Source organism: Rhinoderma darwinii, chromosome 3, assembly GCF_050947455.1.
Source record: "Rhinoderma darwinii isolate aRhiDar2 chromosome 3, aRhiDar2.hap1, whole genome shotgun sequence".
NCBI lineage: Eukaryota > Metazoa > Chordata > Amphibia > Anura > Rhinodermatidae > Rhinoderma > Rhinoderma darwinii.
Genome location: NC_134689.1, coordinates 422,407,147 through 422,431,658, shown reverse-complemented (window position 1 = coordinate 422,431,658; position 24,512 = coordinate 422,407,147). Strand labels below are relative to the sequence as shown.

Here is a 24,512-nt window from a genome sequence, read left to right as displayed (position 1 = left end):
CAATGTCAGCGAGCTGGGCCCTGTATCTAATCCTATCATGTGTGATACAGTCTGCTGAGCTGTGTATCTAATCCAATCATGTATGATACTGTGCTGGGCCCTATATCTAATCCGATCATGTGTGATACTGTCTGCTGAGCCACTGTATCTAATCCTATCATGTGTGATACTGTCTGCTGAGCCACTGTATCTAATCCTATAATGTGTGGTACTGTCTGCTGAGCCACTGTATCTAATCCTATCATGTGTGATACTGTCTGCTGAGCCACTGTATCTAATCCTATCATGTGTGGTACTGTCTGCTGAGCCACTGTATCTAATCCTATCATGTGTGGTACTGTCTGCTGAGCCACTGTATCTAATCCTATCATGTGTGATACTGTCTGCTGGGCCACTGTATCTAATCCTATCATGTGTGATACTGTCTGCTGAGCTGTGTATCTAATCCTATCATGTGTGATACTGCCTTCTGAGCCACTGTATCTAATCCTATCATGTGTGATACTGTCTGCTCAGCTACTGTATCTAATCCTATCCATAGTTTATAGGGTCGTAGTGCTATAGATATGCTATGCTGTCTCCTATACACACACTTTTTTTTGGGGCGGACACATATGTATTGGGGCTATTTCCCGGACATTTTAAGCCCTGAGGGTATGTTCACACGGCAGCGTCTGTTACGGCTGAAATTACTGTGCTGTTTTCAGGAGAAAACAGCACCGTAATTTCAGCCGTAATGGCATGTGCAGGCGTCTTTTGCTGCGTCCACTACGGAAGTAATTGAAGCTGGTTTTCCATGGAGTCCATGGAAAACGGCTCCATTTACATCTGAAGAAGTGACAGGCAGTTTTTTACGCGCCGCCTTTCGACAGCGGCGCGTAAAAAAAAATGACCATCGGCACAGAACATCGTAAGACCCATTCAAATGAATGGGCAGATGTTTTCCGACGCTTTTGAGCCGCATTTTCGGATGTAATTCAATGCTAAAACGCCCAAATTACGTCCGTAAATAGTGTGTGTGTGAACCCAGCCTTAGTGACGCCCCGGCTGCTAGTGCTGCATTGTTGGGTCACTTAGGAGACCCAGCGATGCAGCTGAAAGCGGACCGTCGGCCATGAGAAGTTTGCGGGGTGGGGGGGGGGGGGGCCCTGGCACATTATCTGCACAGGGGCCTTTTGCAGTCTGTGTCCGCCACTGCTCCTCACATATTACATATACCCTGATGTACTCCTCACAGCTTACATATCCCCTGATGTACTCCTCACATATTACATATCCCCTGATGTACTCCTCACATACTACATATACCCTGATGTACTCCTCACAGCTTACATATACCCTGATGTACTCCTCACATATTACATATACCCTGATGTACTACTCACATATTACATATACCCTGATGTACTCCTCACAGATTACATATATCCTGATGTACTCTGCACAGATTACATATACCCTGATGTACTCCTCACATATTACATATACCCTGATGTACCCCTCACATATTACATATACCCTGATGTACTCCCCACATATTACATATACCCTGATGTACTCCTCACATATTACATATACCCTGATGTACTCCGCACATATTACATATACCCTGATGTACTCCTCACAAATTACATATACCCTGATGTACTCCTCACATACTACATATACCCTGATGTACTCCTCACAGCTTACATATCCCCTGATGTACTCCTCACATACTACATATACCCTGATGTACTCCTCACATATTACATATACCCTGATGTACTCCTCACATATTACATATACCCTGATGTACTCCTCACATACTACATATACCCTGATGTACTCCTCACAGCTTACATATCCCCTGATGTACTCCTCACATATTACATATACCCTGATGTACTCCTCACATACTACATATACCCTGATGTACTCCTCACAGCTTACATATCCCCTGATGTACTCCTCACATATTACATATACCCTGATGTACTCCTCACAGCTTACATATCCCCTGATGTACTCCTCACATATTACATATACCCTGATGTACTCCTCACCGATTACATATACCCTGATGTACTCCTCACATATTACATATACCCTGATGTACTCCTAACATACTACATATACCCTGATGTACTACTCACATATTACATATACCCTGATGTACTCCTCACAGATTACATATATCCTGATGTACTCTGTACAGATTACATATACCCTGATGTACTCCTCACATATTACATATACCCTGATGTACTCCTCACATATTACATAAACCCTGATGTACTCCTCACATATTACATATACCCTGATGTACTCCTCACATATTACATATACCCTGATGTACTCCGCACATATTACATAAACCCTGATGTACTCCTCACATATTACATATATCCTGATGTACTCCTCACATATTACATATACCCTGATGTACTCCTCACATATTACATATTTCCTGATGTACTTCTCACATATTACATATACCCTGATGTACTCCTCACATATTACATATATCCTGATGTACTTCTCACAGATTACATATACCCTGATGTACTCCTCACATATTACATATACCCTGATGTACTCCTCACATATTACATATACCCTGATATACTCCGCACAGATTACATATACCCTGATGTGCTCCTCACATATTACATATACCCTGATGTACTCCTCACATATTACATATACCCTGATGTACTCCTCACATACTACATATACCCTGATGTACTCCTCACAGATTACATATACCCTGATGTACTCCTCACATATTACATATACCCTGATGTACTCCCCACAGATTACATATACCCTGATGTACTACTCACATATTACATGTATCCTGATGTACTCGTCACATATTACATATACCCTGATGTACTCCGCACATATTACATATACCCTCATGTACTCCTCACATATTACATATACCCTGATGTACTCCTCACAGCTTACATATCCCCTGATGTACTCCTCACATATTACATATCCCCTGATGTACTCCTCACATACTACATATACCCTGATGTACTCCTCATAGCTTACATATCCCCTGATGTACTCCTCACATATTACATATACCCTGATGTACTACTCACATATTACATATCCCCTTATGTACTCCTCACAGATTACATATATCCTGATGTACTCTGCACAGATTACATATACCCTGATGTACTCCTCACATATTACATATACCCTGATGTACTCCTCACATATTACATATACCCTGATGTACTCCTCACATATTACATATACCCTGATGTACTCCTCACATATTACATATACCCTGATGTACTCCTCACATATTACATATACCCTGATGTACTCCTCACATATTACATATACCCTGATGTACTCCTCACATATTACATATACCCTGATGTACCCCTCACATATTACATATACCCTGATGTACTCCCCACATATGACATATACCCTGATGTACTCCTCACATATTACATATACCCTGATGTACTCCGCACATATTACATATACCCTGATGTACTCCTCACAAATTACATTTACCCTGATGTACTCCTCACATACTACATATACCCTGATGTACTCCTCACAGCTTACATATCCCCTGATGTACTCCTCACATATTACATATCCCCTGATGTACTCCTCACATACTACATATACCCTGATGTACTCCTCACATATTACATATACCCTGATGTACTCCTCACATATTACATATACCCTGATGTACTCCTCACATACTACATATACCCTGATGTACTCCTCACAGCTTACATATCCCCTGATGTACTCCTCACATATTACACATACCCTGATGTACTCCTCACATACTACATATACCCTGATGTACTCCTCACAGCTTACATATCCCCTGATGTACTCCTCACATATTACATATCCCCTGATGTACTCCTCACATATTACATATATCCTGATGTACTCCTCACATATTACATATACCCTGATGTGCTCCGCACAGATTACATATATCCTGATGTACCCCTCACATATTACATATATCCTGATGTACTCCTCACATACTACATATACCCTGATGTACTCCTCACATATTACATATACCCTGATGTACTCCTCACATACTACATATACCCTGATGTACTCCTCACCGATTACATATACCCTGATGTACTCCTCACATATTACATATACCCTGATGTACTCCTAACATACTACATATACCCTGATGTACTACTCACATATTACATATACCCTGATGTACTCCTCACAGATTACATATATCCTGATGTACTCTGTACAGATTACATATACCCTGATGTACTCCTCACATATTACATATACCCTGATGTACTCCTCACATATTACATAAACCCTGATGTACTCCTCACATATTACATATACCCTGATGTACTCCTCACATATTACATATACCCTGATGTACTCCTCACATATTACATATACCCTGATGTACTCCTCACATATTACATATACCCTGATGTACTCCTCACATATTACATATACCCTGATGTACTCCTCACATATTACATATACCCTGATGTATCCCTCACATATTACATATACCCTGATGTACTCCTCACATATTACATATACCCTGATGCACTCCTCCCATAATACATATATCCTGATGTACTCCGCACATATTACATATACCCTGATGTACTCCTCACATATTACATATACCCTGATGTACTCCTCACATAATACATATATCCTGATGTACTCCGCACATATTACATATACCCTGATGTACTCCTCACAGCTTACATATACCCTGATGTACTCCTCACATCTTACATATACCCTGATGTACTCCTCACATATTACATATACCCTGATGTACTCCTCACATATTACATATACCCTGATGTACTCCTCACATATTACATATACCCTGATGTACTCCTCACATATTACATATACCCTGATGTACTCCTCACATATTACATATACCCTGATGTACTCCTCACATATTACATATACCCTGATGTACTCCTCACATATTACATATACCCTGATGTATCCCTCACATATTACATATACCCTGATGCACTCCTCCCATAATACATATATCCTGATGTACTCCGCACATATTACATATACCCTGATGTACTCCTCACATATTACATATACCCTGATGTACTCCTCACATAATACATATACCCTGATGTACTCCTCACATATTACATATATCCTGATGTACTCCGCACATATTACATATACCCTGATGTACTCCTCACAGCTTACATATACCCTGATGTACTCCTCACATCTTACATATACCCTGATGTACTCATCACATATTACATATACCCTGATGTACTCCTCACACATTACATATACCCTGATGTACTTCTCACAGCTTACATATACCCTGATGTACTCCTCACATATTACATATACCCTGATGTACTCCGCCCAGATTACATATACCCTGATGTACTCCTAAAAACTTACATAAACACTGATGTACTCCTCACAACTTACATATACCTTGATGTTCTCCTCACAGCTTATATATTCCCTGATGTACTCCTCACATATTACATATACCCTGATTTTCTCCTCACAGTTTATACATACCCTGATGTACTCCTTACATATTACATATACCCTGATGTTCTCCTCATAGCTTATACATACCCTAATGTACTCCTCACATCTTACATATACCCTGATGTACTCCTCACATCTTACATATACCCTGATGTACTCCGCACATATTACATATATCCTGATGTACTCCTCACATATTACATATACCCTGATGTACTCCTCACATATTACATATACCCTGATGTACTCCTCACATATTACATATACCCTGATGTTCACCTCACATATTACATATACCCTCATGTACTCCTCACATATTACATATACCCTTATGTACTCGTCACATATTACATATACCCTGATGTACTCCTCACATCTTACATATACCCTGATGTACTCCTCACATATTACATATACCCTGATGTATTCCGCACAGTTTACATATACCCTGATGTACTCCTCACATATTACATATACCCTGATGTACTCCTCGCATATTACATATACCCTGATGTACTCCTCACATCTTACATATACCCTGATGTACTCCTCACATATTACATATACCCTGATGTACTCCTTACATATTACATATACCCTGATGTACTCTGCACATATTACATATACCCTGATGTACTCCTCACAGATTACATATACCCTGATGTACTACTCACAGATTACATATACCCTGATGTACTCCTCACATATTACATATACCCTGATGTACTCCTTACATATTACATATACCCTGATGTACTCTGCACATATTACATATACCCTGATGTACTCCTCACAGATTACATATACCCTGATGTACTACTCATAGATTACATATACCCGGATGTACTACTCACAGATTACATATATCCTAATGTACTCTGCACAGTTTACTTATACCCTGATGTACTACTCACAGTTTACATAGACCCTGATGTTCTCCTCACAGTTTACAAAGACCCTGAAGACCCTCACAGATTACATATGGCCTGATGTACTCCTCACATATTACATGTACCTTGATGTTCTCCGCACAGGCTACATATACCCTGATTTACTTCTCACAGCTTACAAATACCCTGATGTACTCCTCACAGCTTACATATGCCCTGATGTACTCCTCACAGTTTACATATACCCTGATGTAATCCTCATAGTTTACATATACCCTGATGTACTCCTCACAGATTACATATACCCTGATGTACTCCTCATGGTTTACATATACCCTGATGTACTCCTCACATCTTACATATACCCTGATGTACTCCACACAGATTACATATACCCTGATGTACTCATCACATATTACATATACCCTGATGTATTCCTCACATATTACATATATCCTGATGTACTCCTCACATATTACATATACCCTGATGTACTCCTCACATATTACATATACCCTGATGTACTCTGCACGGATTATATATACCCTGATGTACTTTTCACAGTTTATATATGCCCTGATGTACTCCTCACATATTACATATATCCTGATGTACTCCTCACATATTACATATATCCTGATGTACTCTGCACAGATTATATATATACCCTGATGTACTTTTCACAGTTTATATATGTCCTGATGTACTCCTCACATATTACATATACCCTGATGTACTCCACACATATTACATATACCCTGATGTACTCCGCACAGTTTACATATACCCTGATGTACTCCTCACATATTACATATATCCTGATGTACTCCTCACATATTACATATACCCTGATGTACTCCTCACATATTACATATTTCCTGATGTACTTCTCACATATTACATATACCCTGATGTACTCCTCACATATTACATATATCCTGATGTACTTCTCACAGATTACATATACCCTGATGTACTCCTCACATATTACATATACCCTGATGTACTCCTCACATATTACATATACCTGATATACTCCGCACAGATTACATATACCCTGATGTGCTCCTCACATATTACATATACCCTGATGTACTCCTCACATATTACATATACCCTGATGTACTCCTCACATACTACATATACCCTGATGTACTCCTCACAGATTACATATACCCTGATGTACTCCTCACATATTACATATACCCTGATGTACTCCCCACAGATTACATATACCCTGATGTACTACTCACATATTACATGTATCCTGATGTACTCGTCACATATTACATATACCCTGATGTACTCCGCACATATTACATATACCCTAATGTACTCCTCACATATTACATATACCCTGATGTACTCCTCACATACTACAAATACCCTGATGTACTCCTCACAGCTTACATATCCCCTGATGTACTCCTCACATATTACATATCCCCTGATGTACTCCTCACATACTACATATACCCTGATGTACTCCTCACAGCTTACATATCCCCTAATGTACTCCTCACATATTACATATACCCTGATGTACTCCTCACATACTACATATACCCTGATGTACTCCTCACAGATTACATATACCCTGATGTACTCCTCACATATTACATATACCCTGATGTACTCCTCACATACTACATATACCCTGATGTACTCCTCACAGCTTACATATCCCCTGATGTACTCCTCACATATTACATATACCCTGATGTACTCCTCACATACTACATATACCCTGATGTACTCCTCACAGCTTACATATCCCCTGATGTACTCCTCACATATTACATATACCCTGATGTACTCCTCACAGATTACATATACCCTGATGTACTCCTCACATATTACATATACCCTGATGTACTCCCCACAGATTACATATACCCTGATGTACTACTCACATATTACATGTATCCTGATGTACTCGTCACATATTACATATACCCTGATGGACTCCACACATATTACATATACCCTGATGTATTCCTCACATATTACATATACCCTGATGTACTCCTCACATATTACATATACCCTGATGTACTACTCACATATTACATATATCCTGATGTTCTCCGCACAGATTACATATATCCTGATGTACTCCTCACATATTACATATACCCTGATGTACTCCGCACATATTACATATACCCTGATGTTCTCCTCACAGATTACATATATCCTGATGTACTCCTCACATATTACATATACCCTGATGTACTCCCCACAGATTACATATACCCTGATGTACTACTCACATATTACATGTATCCTGATGTACTCGTCACATATTACATATACCCTGATGTACTCCGCACATATTACATATACCCTAATGTACTCCTCACATATTACATATACCCTGATGTACTCCTCACATACTACAAATACCCTGATGTACTCCTCACAGCTTACATATCCCCTGATGTACTCCTCACATATTACATATCCCCTGATGTACTCCTCACATACTACATATACCCTGATGTACTCCTCACAGCTTACATATCCCCTAATGTACTCCTCACATATTACATATACCCTGATGTACTCCTCACATACTACATATACCCTGATGTACTCCTCACAGATTACATATACCCTGATGTACTCCTCACATATTACATATACCCTGATGTACTCCTCACATACTACATATACCCTGATGTACTCCTCACAGCTTACATATCCCCTGATGTACTCCTCACATATTACATATACCCTGATGTACTCCTCACATACTACATATACCCTGATGTACTCCTCACAGCTTACATATCCCCTGATGTACTCCTCACATATTACATATACCCTGATGTACTCCTCACAGATTACATATACCCTGATGTACTCCTCACATATTACATATACCCTGATGTACTCCCCACAGATTACATATACCCTGATGTACTACTCACATATTACATGTATCCTGATGTACTCGTCACATATTACATATACCCTGATGGACTCCACACATATTACATATACCCTGATGTATTCCTCACATATTACATATACCCTGATGTACTCCTCACATATTACATATACCCTGATGTACTACTCACATATTACATATATCCTGATGTTCTCCGCACAGATTACATATATCCTGATGTACTCCTCACATATTACATATACCCTGATGTACTCCGCACATATTACATATACCCTGATGTTCTCCTCACAGATTACATATATCCTGATGTACTCCTCACAGATTACATATACCTTGATGTACTCCTCACAGTTTACATATACCCTGATGTACTCCTCACATATTACATATACCCTGATGTACTCCTCACATATTACATATACCCTGATGTACTCCTCACAGATTACATATACCCTGATGTACTCCTCACAGCTTACATATCCCCTGATGTACTCCTCACATATTACATATACCCTGATGTACTCCTCACAGATTACATATACCCTGATGTACTCCTCACATATTACATATACCCTGATGTACTCCCCACAGATTACATATACCCTGATGTACTACTCACATATTACATGTATCCTGATGTACTCGTCACATATTACATATACCCTGATGTACTCCGCACATATTACATATACCCTGATGTACTCCTCACATATTACATATACCCTGATGTACTCCTCACAGCTTACATATCCCCTGATGTACTCCTCACATATTACATATCCCCTGATGTACTCCTCACATATTACATATACCCTGATGTACTACTCACATATTACATATATCCTGATGTTCTCCGCACAGATTACATATATCCTGATGTACTCCTCACATATTACATATACCCTGATGTACTCCGCACATATTACATATACCCTGATGTTCTCCTCACAGATTACATATATCCTGATGTACTCCTCACAGATTACATATACCTTGATGTACTCCTCACAGTTTACATATACCCTGATGTACTCCTCACATATTACATATACCCTGATGTACTCCTCACATATTACATATACCCTGATGTACTCCTCACAGATTACATATACCCTGATGTACTCCTCACAGCTTACATATACCCTGATGTACTCCTCACATATTACATATACCCTGATGTACTCCTCACATATTACATATACCCTGATGTACTCCGCACAGCTTACATATACCCTGATGTACACCTCACATATTACATATACCCTGATGTACTCCTCACATATTACATATACCCTGATGTACTCCTCACATATTACATATACCCTGCTTTATTCGTCACAGTTTACATATAACCTGATGTGCTCCTCACAGCTGGCATGTACCCTGATGTACTTCTCACATATTACATATACCCTGATGTACTCCTCACATATTACATATACCCTGATGTACTCCTCACAGATTACATATACCCTGATGTACTCCGCACAGCTTACATATACCCTGATGTACACCTCACATATTACATATACCCTGATGTACTCCTCACATATTACATATACCCTGATGTACTCCTCACATATTACATATACCCTGCTTTATTCCTCACAGATTACATATGCCCCCACATAATAAACTGAAATACCATTAAAACCCTAAACAGTACAGCTACCAAGCAATACATGGGCTCCAAAAGCTAATTGGTGTTACCTTTATTCTGTGCCCTATAGCATGCCAAAACAGCAGTTTACACCCACATATATGGCATTACCATACCAGTTGGATACTGCTTTGTCAGTTTTTTTAGGCATTTATCCTCAGTGGCACAAACTGGGCACAACATTTTGTGCACTGAAATGGCAAAACTGACAAAATTGCAATTTTCACTTTGCACCATCCGCTGCGCATTAACACCTTCACACACAATGACATAATATCACAGATTACATGCCCTTATATGGCTTTATCAATGAAAAATTTAAAAAGTCATGGCTTTTTGAAGGTGGGGAGGAAAAAAATGGAACTGAAAATCTAAAAAATGTCTGTGGAGGGAAAGGGTTAATGAATCTGTTTTGAGTGGTGATGCTTATATGTTCTATAAGGGATATACTATCCCCAGCGAAGGTACAGCTGTGGGTAGTTGTATAGTCTCGTTAAACACTGTGCTTAAGGTACCCCAGGTGTTAGACCTATGTTCATTAATTCTAGTGCGTAAAACCTGTATAGTAAAATATTGTAGTCCACAGGAACAGCAAAGTAAGTATATTTGTGCTATCTACAGGGGAACTGTGTGTGGTGCTTTACTTTACTGTGTTTGACACAATTATATTCGGGGCACAGCGTATGGCAGTATATTCTGGTGCGCAGTGTGCGGTACTATAATATTCAGGGGCCCAGTGTTTAGTGCTATTATTTTCAGGAACCCAGTGTATGGTACAATTATATTCAGAAGCGCAGAGTATGGTGCTATTATCAAAATTTTATCTTTGTTTATAGGTGCAGAAATGTTGGAAAAGTGAGGAGCCAAAGACATCTGTTTGTCAAATTTTACAGAAATGGGTCGTGGCCGGGAGAAGTCATCATGAGGTTTGCACCGAAAGGAGAAGAAAAGAGAAAAAGAACGACTAGAATCTGAGAAGATGTCACTTGTGAGTCACTGGATTTATGGAGGTGCTGCCACCTCTCCAGACATATCTGTTATTGGAAAGCCTTGTATTCCACAAAAAATCTTTGTGTAGTCCAGGACTGATAGATAAATGGGTGTTACCATTCCCTTTGGCAAGAGGATGTGACCCTACACCGTGTGATACTGTCAACGATGATTAGAGACTGACAGTATGTAGGGACACAGCCCTTTGACAAGGGGAAACCTATCACCAAATTGTCAATGCTCGCAAAGAAAGATGGTGTTCACTATTGACACGGTGCGGCAGGGCGGCAGTGGAGAAGCGGAGCCCAAATTTGGGGAACAGTCCAGGCCATGTGGTCTACTTAATATGCCACTGCCTATCAATATTTTGTCTGAGAATAGGACCTCCTCAACTACAGTGCTACTTGCTCCAAGATCTATGCCTGATTAGGTGTCAGTGCACGATGTAGTACTGAAACCCCAGAATGACTTAATGAGACAAGTCATTTTGTTACAGATACAGTGAATGAGATAAGTATTTCATCCCTTGCTGATTTTGTAAGTTTGCCCACTGTCAAAGACATGAACAGTTTAGAATTTTTAGGCTAGGTTAATTTTACCAGTGAGAGATAGATTATATATTTAAAAAAAAAAAACAGAAAATCACATTGTCAAAATTATATATATTTATTTGCATTGTGCACAGAGAAATAAATATTTGATCCCTTTGGCAAACAAGACTTAATACTTGGTGGCAAAACCCTTGTTGGCAAGCACAGCAGTCAGACTTTTTTTGTAGTTGATGATGAGGTTTGCACACATGTTAGATGGAATTTTGGCCCACTCCTCTTTGCAGATCATGTGTAAATCATTAAGATTTCGAGGCTGTCGCTTGGCAGCTCGGATCTTCAGCTCCCTCCATAAGTTTTCAATGGGATTAAGGTCTGGAGACTGGCTAGGCTTCTTTTTGAGCCAATCCTTTGTTGCCTTGGCTGTATGTTTCGGGTCATTGTCGTGCTGGAAGACTTAGCCACGAGGCATTTTTAATGTCCTGGTGGAGGGAAGGAGGTTGTCACTCAGGATTTGACGGTACATGGCTCCATCCATTCTCCCATTGATGCGGTGAAGTAGTCCTGTGCCCTTAGCAGAGAAACACCCCCAAAACATAATGTTTCCACCTCCATGCTTGACAGTGGGGACGGTGTTCTTTGGGTCATAGGCAGCATTTCTCTTCCTCCAAACACGGCGAGTTGAGTTAATGCCAAAGAGCTCAATTTTAGTCTCATCTGACCACAGCACCTTCTCCCAATCACTCTCAGAATCATCCAGATGTTTATTTGCAAACTTCAGACGGGCCTGTACATGTGCCTTCTTGAGCAGGAGGACCTTGCGGGCACTGCAGTATTTTAATCCATTACAGCGTAATGTGTTACCAATGGTTTTCTTGGTGACTGTGGTCCCAGCTGCCTTGAGATCATTAACAAGTTCCCCCCGTGTAGTTTTCGGCTGAGCTCTCACCTTTCTCAGGATCAAGGATACCCCACGAGGTGAGATTTTGTATGGAGCCCCAGATCGATGTCCATTTTCTTACTATTGCACCAACAGTTGTCTCCTTCTCACCCAGCGTCTTACTTATGGTTTTGTAGCCCATTCCAGCCTTGTGCAGGTCTATGATCTTGTCCCTGACATCCTTAGAAAGCTCTTTGGTCTTGCCCATGTTGTAGAGGTTAGAGTCAGACTGATTAATTGAGTCTGTGGACAGGAGTCTTTTATACAGCTGTCTTTAATGCAGGCACCAAGTTGATTTGGAGCGTGTAACTGGTCTGGAGGAGGCTAAACTCTTAATGGTTTGTAGGGGATCAAATACTTATTTCTCTGTGCACAATGCAAATAAATATATATAATTTTGACTATGTGATTTTTTTATTTTTTTTTTATATATATAATCTATCTCTTACTGGTAGAATTAACCTAGCCTAAAAATTCTAGACTATTCATGTCTTTGACAGTGGGAAACTTACAAAATCAGCAAGGGATCAAATACTTATTTCCTTCACTGTATAAGGCAAAACACGAGGTGTAGTGTACTTGGAATAGATGAGGAGGTGCTCTAACGAGATAACTGGATATATGAGTCAATATCAGATTTCTTCCTGTGAGTGCCCAAAGCCATTAAAACACTCTGCTATTCCTGTGGCCTCCGTCTGAATATTAGATCAAGAAACTAGAAATTGTAGCCAATCAGAAATAATTCTGTCCCTATCCTGATTATTGATACTGTTTATTCCATGACTCAGAAAATCTCTCAGCAATGGGGTTTCTAATTTTTTCGATGCCATGACAATATTTTTTAATTAGCGTATTATGTATGCGTCACAGATGAAAAACAAAACAAAACAGGGAAAGATGTAAATACAGAGCAGAATTTAACTCTATTTGACAGTATGCTTTGTCTCTGTAATTGATAAAACTTACAGAGTATTAACATTATAACACTTGTTTACTTGGCAGTAAATTTAGCCTGTGTCACAGCTAAAAAATAAAAATAAAATTGGGTGTGTACACTACCACTGAACGTGCTGAGCTGCTGACAGTTAAAGGGGTTTTCCAGCAGATAAAAATTGATGGCCTATGCTCAGAACAGGCCATCAATAGCTGAAGGGTTGGGGTCTGACTCCCGGGACCTGCGCGGATCAGCTGTTTTGATGGGGTCGCAGCACTCATATGAGCGCTGCTTCCCCTTCGTTTCTTTTTGCTCACTGTGACTCGTCAACACGGATTTAGGTCACTTCAATAGGAGAGAAGGCTGCAATACCTGTGAATTGCCACTAAATCCGTGTCGACGATTCACAGTGAGCAATAAAAAAAGAAGGAGAAGTAGCGCTCGTACGAGCGCTCTGACCCCTTCAAAATAGGCTGATCGGCGGGGGTCCGGGAAGTCGGACCCCAACCCATCAGCTATTCATGGCCTAGGATAGGCCATCAATTCTTATTGGCTGGAAAACCTCTTTAAACTGCATATAGGTCACTCTTCATACTTAACATGTACAGGTCCCTGTCCATGGTGATACTCTGATCTATACAGTGGTAATATTTCATGTGTCAAACGCTTTCATACAACACTCGTGACTGTTTAGGTATATGATGTATTTTACTTATGGGAAACTTCTCAATTAGCCTTTAGCCCTTACAAGCTATGCTGTTAATTTTTGTCTATAAATATTATTATTATTATTATATGACATAATAATAATAATAATAATAATAATAATAATAATAATAATAATAATAATAATAATAATAATAATTATCATCACTTATTTCATCATAATAAGCCTCTCCCAATGAGCAACTTAACTATCAATTAATATTCCATATAAGCAGTCTCATCTGTTTACTTCATTCACTTGAGAATGATTATTAGTTTGGATCCTTTGGGAATCTTCTATGTTCCATGTACATTATAAAAGACATCAACATCTGGGAAATGTCACAATTTGCAGGAGAAGAACCTTTGTTTCTATCCAGATCTCTTGTGAGCCACCTCTACCGGGAACCAACTGTAAGTAGAACAAAACATCTAATATCATTCTGGATTTGGTTATTTTTAGGCCTTTTTAAGTACACTATATGACTGAAAATATGTTGACACCTGAACACAATAATTTGGAGGGGTTTCCACATACTTTTGGCATATAGTGCACATACATGCTCAAATGTTCTAATTTTGTGCAGTAGGAACAACAAAAGGGAAAACATTCTTTGATATTCATCTACATATAAATAATGTGTGAGGACAATCAGACACAAGTCACACAGATACGTCTCCTTGGATTTCGAGGTCTATACAAATATAAAACTCTTTTATTCATTGTCTTTATCCTGATTTATATTTTTATACTGAGCGGAAACCTTCTGATTATCCTATTAGTGACCACTATTGACCACCTCAAAATCCCAATGTTCTTCTTTGTGAAACAATTATCCACAGCTGATGTCTTACTAACCACCAGCGTTGTTCCTATGATGTTGGACATAATAATTGTCGAGGAGGGCATTGTGTCCTTTTAGGGCTGTATAATACAGTTTTATTGCTTTAGTATATCTGGATCTGTACAATGCTTCCTCATTGCCGTCATGTCCTACGATAGATATTTGGCGATTTGCCATCCATTACGTTATTCTTCACTGATGGGTCCAGATCTCTGCCTCCGGCTCGTTATTGGGTCGTGGTTTTTAGTCAGTGTTTTAATATCAAGTGAGATCTTTGTTGTTATCCAGTTTAAATTCTGTGGCTTTAATTACATTGACCACTTCTTCTGTGACTTTGGACCCATAGTGGCATTAGCCACTTCAGACACTTCCTTTTTGATGTTGCCAGATTTCATTTTTTCCATCTTTATGATATTTTTCCCATTTGCTTTTATCATTATGACGTATTTCTGTATTTTCTTCACCATTCTTAACATTTCTTCAACTTATAGTAAAAGAAAAGCCTACTCCACCTGTAGCTCCCACTTGACTACCGTCTGTATATTTTATGGAACCTTAATCACAGTTTATCTGACTCCATCTGATAAGAGTTCATCCAATACCAACAAATACAGGTCCCTTTTATACATTGTGGTGACCCCATTGATGAATCCCATTATCTACAGCCTGAGGAACAATGAGATCAAACAGGCTGTGAAAAAAATGATGAGCCGCCTCTAGAAATGGACTGAAAATATAAAATATTTGATCTGAAAGTTTTATATTTAATGACGGCTTATGTGAATTATGACTCAGTACTAAGTACCACAGAGCTGACTACAATAAAACAATGACTTATGCTGCAGGACAGTTAAGAATATAGAAGCCTCTAGAACGATCCTTCGACTTTCCTGGAATGTTGATCCCATAATCCTTCCTGATTATATATAGCAGTATCTCACAATGCAAGAAGTCTATAGAACTTTAAGTAGATTTAGGTATATTTTATGGTATATCACCGATTAAATCCATTCCCATATTGTCTGAATTCACTGTGTCATAAACTGATCTACTGTAGTCTTACATTTATTGTTAAGGATCTGCCAGGCACAGCTTCTGTATCCACGCCCATAGGTAATCAGTGTGCACCTGCTTCTATGTCTGTGAGACTGACTAAATCTTCCACCACTCAGGTTGGCAGGCTTAGGAGTGGGAGAGCCTATCACAGCCTGGCCAGACGGAGCTAGCTCCTGCCCTCTGTCTATTTATACCTGCCTTTCCTGTTCCTCCTTGCTTGTGATTCTTCTCATTTGGTTTCCTGGCCCTGCTGCAGCTTCTTGTACTATTTGACCCTGCTTCATATCGACCCTGGCTTACTGACTACTCTCCTGCTCTGCGTTTGGTACCTCGTACACTCCTGGTTTGACTCGGCTTGTTCACTACTCTCCTGCTCTGCGTTTGGTACCTCGTACACTCCTGGTTTGACTCGGCTCGTTCACCACTCTTGTTGCTCACGGTGTTGCCGTGGGTAACTGCCCCTTTCCCCTTGCTTCTGTGTACCCTTGTCTGTTTGTCTTTCGGGCACTTATTGAGTGTAGGGACCGTCACCCAGTTGTGCCCCGTAGCCTAGGGCGGGTCGTTGCAAGTAGGCAGGGACTGAGTGGCGGGTGGATTAGGGCTCACTTGTCTGTTTCCTTACCCCCTTTGGACAGCGCTTGATTGGAGCCAATTTCATCCTACAACAGGACAATGACCCAAAGCACACCTCCAAATTATGCAAGAACTATTTAGGGAAGAAGCAGGCAGCTGGTATTCTATCTGTAATGGAGTGGCCAGCTCAGTCACCAGATCTCAATCCCATAGAGCTGTTGTGGGAGCAGCTTGACCGTATGGTATGCAAGAAGTGCCCATCAAGCCAATCCAACTTGTGGGAGGGCCTTCTGGAAGCATGGGGTGAAATTTCTCCCAATTACCTCAGCAAATTAACAGCTAGAATGCCAAAGGTCTGCAATGCTGTAATTGCTGCAAATGGAGCATTCTTTGACAAAAGCAAAGTTTGAAGGAGAAAATTATTATTTCAAATAAAAATCATTATTTCTAACCTTGTCATTGTCTTGACTATATTTTCTAGTCATTTTGCAACTCATTTGATAAATATAAGTGTGAGTTTTCATGGAAAACACAAAATTGTCTGGGAGACCCCAAACTTTTTAACGGTAGTATATATATATATATATATATATATGTATATATATATATATATATATATATATATATATATATATATATATATATATATATATATATATATATATATATATATACAGTGAAGGAAATAAGTATTTGATCCCTTGCTGATTTTGTAAGTTTGCCCACTGTCAAAGACATGAACAGTCTAGAATTTTTAGGATAGGTTAATTTTACCAGTGAGAGATAGGTTATATAAAAAAAAATATAGAAAATCACATTGTCAAAATTATATATATTTATTTGCATTGTGCACAGAGAAATAAGTATTTGATCCCTTTGGCAAACAAGACTTAATACTTGGTGGCAAAACCCTTGTTGGCAAGCACAGCAGTCAGACATTTTTTGTAGTTGATGATGAGGATTGCACACATGTTAGATGGCATTTTGGCCCACTCCTCTTTGCAGATCATCTGTAAATCATTAAGATTTCGAGGCTGTCGCTTGGCAACTCGGATCTTCAGCTCCCGCCATAAGTTTTCGATGGGATTAAGGTCTGAAGACTGGCTAGGCCACTCCATGACCTTAATGTGCTTCTTTTTGAGCCACTACTTTGTTGCTTTGGCTGTATGTTTCGGGTCATTGTCGTGCTGGAAGACCCAGCCACGAGCCATTTTTAATGTCCTGGTGGGGGGAAGGAGGTTGTCACTCAGGATTTGACGGTACATGGCTCCATCCATTCTCCCATTGATGCCGTGAAGTAGTCCTGTGCCCTTAGCAGAGAAACACCCCCAAAACATAATGTTTCCACCTCCATGCTTGACAGTGGGGACAGTGTTCTTTGGGTCATAGGCAGCATTTCTCTTCCTCCAAACACGGCGAGTTGAGTTAATGCCAAAGAGCTCAATTTTAGTCTCATCTGACCACAGCACCTTCTCCCAATCACTCTCAGAATCATCCAGATGTTCATTTGCAAACTTCAGACGGGCCTGTACATGTGCCTTCTTGAGCAGGGGGACCTTGCGGGCACTGCAGGATTTTAATCCATTACGGCGTAATGTGTTACCAATGGTTTTCTTGGAGACTGTGGTCCCAGCTGCCTTGAGATCATTAACAAGTTCCCCCCGTGTAGTTTTCGGCTGAGTTCTCACCTTCCTCAGGGTCAAGGATACCCCACGAGGTGAGATTTTGCATGGAGACCCAGATCGATGTCGATTGACAGTCATTTTGTATGTCTTCCATTTTCTTACTATTGCACCAACAGTTGTCTCCTTCTCACCCAGCGTCTTACTTATGGTTTTGTAGCCCATTCCAGCCTTGTGCAGGTCTATGATCTTGTCCCTGACATCCTTAGAAAGCTCTTTGGTCTTGCCCATGTTGTAGAGGTTAGAGTCAGACTGATTAATTGAGTCTGTGGACAGGAGTCTTTTATACAGGTGGCCATGTAAGACAGCTGTCTTTAATGCAGGCACCAAGTTGATTTGGAGCGTGTAACTGGTCTGGAGGAGGCTGAACTCTTAATGGTTGGTAGGGGATCAAATACTTATTTCTCTGTGCACAATGCAAATAAATATATATAATTTTGACAATGTGATTTTCTTTTTTTTTTTTTATATAATCTATCTCTCACTGGTAAAATTAACCTAGCCTAAAAATTCTAGACTGTTCATGTCTTTGACAGTGGGCAAACTTACAAAATCAGCAAGGGATCAAATACTTATTTCCTTCACTGTATATATATATATATATATATACATATACATATATATATATATATATATATATATATATATATATATATACATACATTGTAGTAGTAGTACAGCTACTGTACAGTGCAGAAACTGTCCAGTTTCAAGCAACCAGGGAACATGTACAGCAGAGAGGCTTTTCTCTGCTGTTGCTTGGGTGTAAAGCCCGGAATAGGGCCTGGTTTGCTGGAGTGTGAAGAAGGGCGACTTCCACTCCATACAGACAGTCCATCTCTTGGGCTGTCTGATGAGCTTAGTTAGGCTTCACCTGAGATGGCTCTTTAATTCAGGTGTGTGCTGTTCACACAGTGCTCTCAGTCTGGGGAGGATGGGCATGCGTCACCACCGTGTAAGGTAAAGCTGTGAAGGCTTTGAGGTATTGGGCACAAGGCTCAGTGTCTCGTAGTGAGGGACATTGAATGTGTTAGTTAGAGGCTGGACGGCCTAGGGTTTATTTTGTATGTTTTTTTTGTAACACTGCTTGCTGTGGTGAAGTCAATAAAGCTAGCGGCAGCTGGTTTAAACTTCTCTTCCATGAGTTGGAGTGAACTTTCTATGTGTGCCAACCATCTCACCCAGGAGATGGCGATCCTGTGAGCTAAGTGGTCCCCAAGTTGTCACATGTGGCAGAGAATTACTTTGGGCAATAAAATGGCACAAGAAGTGTGCAGTGAAATTTAAAGGGCCAGAAGCCCAATTAAAGAGACTGATTTTCCATTGCAATGGGTCTTATGGAGGAACTCCTCAAAAAGATAGTGCAAACGAATGCAGAGCTGCAGTAAGCAAATGCCAAGCAGAGGGAGAATAACCAAAGGTTCCTGGCACAGTTGGAAGCAAATCAAGAGGCAGTAAGGGCACAAGTGCTGTCCATGGATACGCAGCCTTCCAAGCCAAGTGGATGCTTTTCAACGCCAGCTGCATTGATGCTGGGTACTCCGGAGGTGTTACAGACAGTTCGCAAAGAAGAGCACGGAGCGTGCGTACCTGTGATGCAAGCTGTGAGGACCGTTGCTAAGGGCAACCACCCGGACTCATGGTGGGAATGTTTGCAAGCGGACTATTGTGTGGTTGGAAAAGGTGTTCCCAAGCAACGTGGGAAAGCTGTTAAAAAGCCAAGTGTGCTGAATCGCACAGATGTGGTTGCTAGGAGCAACCAACCTCGACAACATGTGGTGGCTGTTCAGCAGAAGGAGTGCTGTTGGAGATGTCATCAAGCAGATGGATGTGCACCTGATTGTTATCTGGTCAGGAAGCCAGAGAGAGCGCAAGAGCAAACACGTGAAGTGTTGGTTGGTGGGATTCCACTGCTGGTCAGTCTGGATCTTCGCCAAAATGTCTCGAGGGTGCATCCGGACATCCTGCTGTTTGTGAAGAAGGATCCTGAGTTGGGTGAGACCGTTCTGATTGACTTTGAAACTGATTTTGGGACTGTGCAGCACAGACTTATAAAATGTCAGGAACTTCATGAGGATTTTGTGCTGGGAAGGGACTGCCCTCATTTTTGGCAGATGTGGAAGGTTTTGAGGTATTGGGCACAAGGCTCAGTGTCTCGTAGTGAGGGACACTGAATGTGCTAGTTAGAGGCTGGACGGCCTAGGGTTTATTTTGTATGTTTTTGTTGTAACACTGCTTGCTGTGGTGAAAACAATAAAGCTAGCTGCGGCTGGTTTAAACTTTCATTCCATGAGTTGGAGTGAACTTTTTATGTGTGCCAACCATCTCACCCGGGAGATGGCGATCCTGTAAGCTAAGTGGTCCCCAAGTTGTTCCCTGTTTTTCGGACGAAGACATAGGCGCCGTGGGGGGGGGGGGGGGTCACGGTGCTTTGCGGTGTATCACACCATTGAATATTATTCTAATAGTAAAACAATTACGATATTCAAAATACCCCCTACATTAAAGTGGAATGCAAAGAAATTCCCTGTCCAGAATACTTTAGTGTGGATTGCCACACTATGTATATAATTACCTAGTTGTACACACATACCCACACATTATATTAAACTCACCCATTACGTATAGGCCTATATGGGCACATTCAATATCCGAAGCGTGCTCAGCCAATGAGAGAGGTGGAGAACAGTGCAGAGTGAGCAGTAAGCCACGGCAACTCTCCTGGCTAATGCACAGATACGGTGCCAGGAGCAAGCTCAGTACATATATACAGCACTAGAACAAAGCTCAGTACATAAATACAGCACCAGAACAAAGCTCAGTACATATATAATATGATATAAAGTAATGAAAAAAGAGGGATATGGAGGCGCTGCTTGGTTGTAAAAACCACATGGATTTATTTAAGAAATTAAGTACAGATGCTACGCGTTTCAACGCCGGACTGGCGTCTTCATCAGGCACGTATAAACAACATCAGACAGGGGTATATAAATACAGAAATACAATAAAGTTGATTGGGCCATTCAGACCATGCTGCAGGAGAAAAAAACGCCAAAAACGGGAACAGATCAAAGTTCAAAATACCACAGTAAGAGGTGTGGTCCAAATTGTTAGTAAACACAACTTTCCAATGGAAGTACAAGGAAATCATTCAAGCTGGATATACAGTTGCATCGCATAGTGTGATAAAATATAGATTTAATGATTTCCTTGTACCTCCATTGGAATGTTGTGTCCCTCTTTTTTCATTACTTTATATCAAATTTTGGCAACCTCTTTTGGGGGTTTGCGTTGGGATTGGCAGCAGCTTCTCATTGTCTTCACTACAAATACCTGCCAGTATTTGTTTCCACAAGGTGAGCGGGTTTTTCCTACTATACGTTACCATCTGAACTGCAATTTTGGTGCCGTGTCCTTTTTTATTTTTTTGCTCTATTACAGTACATATATACAACACCAGAACCAAGCTCAGTACATATATACAACACCATAACCAAGCTCAGTACATACAGAACCAGAACAAATCTCAGTACATAAATACAGCACCAGAACAAAGCTCAGTACATATATACAACACCAGAACAAAGCTCAGTACATAAATACAACACTAGAACAAAGCTCAGTTTATAAATACAGCACCAAAATCAAGTAAAGAACTTATACAACATCAGAACAAGGCTCAGTATATATACTAGTCCTTCTCAATGAATTAGAATATCATCAAAAGTTAATTGATTTTAGCAATTCAATTCAAAAAGTGTCTCTCATATATTATATAGATTCATTACACACAGAGGTATCTATTTCCAGCATTTTTTTCTTGTAATGTTAATGATTATGGTGACAGTTCATGAAAACCCCAAATTTAAGTCACTCAGAAAATTAGAATATTATATAAGCCCAATTTCATAAAAAATATTTTTAATACCAAAGTGTTGTCCTACTAAAAAGTATGTCCAGTATCTGCCCTCAATACTTGATCGGTGCTCCTTTTGCATGAATTACTGTATCAATGCGGTGTGGTATGGAAGCGATCAACCTGTGACACTGCTGGGGTGTTATGGCAGCCTTCAGCTCATCTGCATTGTTGGGTCTGGTGTCTCATCTTCCTCGTGACGATACCCTATAGATTCTCTGTGGGATTTAGGACAGGTGAGTTTGCTGGCCAATCAAGCGCAGTGATACTGTGGTTATTACTCCAGATTTTGGTACATTTGGCAGGGTGCGCAGGTGCCGAGTCCTGCTGGAAAATGAAATCTGCATCTCCATAAAGCGTGTCAGCAGAGGGAAGCATGAAGTTCTGTAAAATTTCCTGGTAGACGGCTGCGCTGACTCTGGACTTGATATAACACAGTGACCAACACCAGCAGATGACACGGCCCCCGAACCATCACTGACTGTGGAAACGTCACACTTGACCGCAAGACACTTGGATTGAAGCCTCTCCACTCTTCCTCCAGACTCTGGGACCCAGATTTACATTTACTTTGTGAAGTTTCCACAGTCAGTGATGAAGCAACCTGGGCTTCCATAACAGCTCAGCAGTGCCACTAAGTAAGATGTGCCACTTTGTGCCTCTCAAGAAACTACCCAATGCCAAGACATTAGCTACCTTGTTTGTCAAACACATCCTGCGTCTCCATGGGGTTCCGGTCAATATTGTTTCCGACAGAGGGGTACAATTTGTTTCATTGTTTTGGAGAGCTTTCTGTAAGAAGCTAGAGATTGATCTGTCCTTTTCCTTGGCCTTTCATCCTGAAACTAATGGCCAAACTGAGAGGACTAATCAGTCTCTAGAACAATATTTAAGACTTTTTTATCTCAGACTGTCAAAATGATTGGGTCTCCTTCATTCCCCTCACTGAATTTTCCCTTAATAACCGGGTCAGTAGCTCGTCGGAGGTCTCCCCCGTCTTCTGCAATTTTGGGTTTAATCCACGGTTCTTCTCCGTTACACCTCGTGGTTCCATCAATCCCGAGGTAGATGTTGTTCATCGGGAACTGTGCACAGTCTGGGCCCAGGTTCAGAAGAACCTTGAGGCATCCCAGAGCATCCAAAAGACTCAGGCAGATAAAAGACGTTCAACTAACCCCCTATTTTTTGTCGGGGATCTGGTGTGGCTGTCTTCTAAAAATTTGCGCCTTAAAGTTCCGTCTAAGAAATTTGCTCCCCGGTATATAGGGCCGTAAAAAATCATTGAGGTCCTCAACCCTGTCTCCTTCCGGCTGGA

The 24,512-nt window shown here is 40.4% G+C and overlaps 1 protein-coding gene across 1 annotated transcript; it reads left to right on the top strand.

The window, feature by feature from the left end:
* The first annotated feature begins 15,760 nt into the window (after positions 1-15,760).
* On the top strand, positions 15,761-16,687 carry LOC142750619 (olfactory receptor 11A1-like). The gene is given in 1 exon segment (XM_075859615.1): positions 15,761-16,687. A coding segment is annotated over 1 exon segment (927 nt).
* Positions 16,688-24,512: the final 7,825 nt, after the last annotated feature.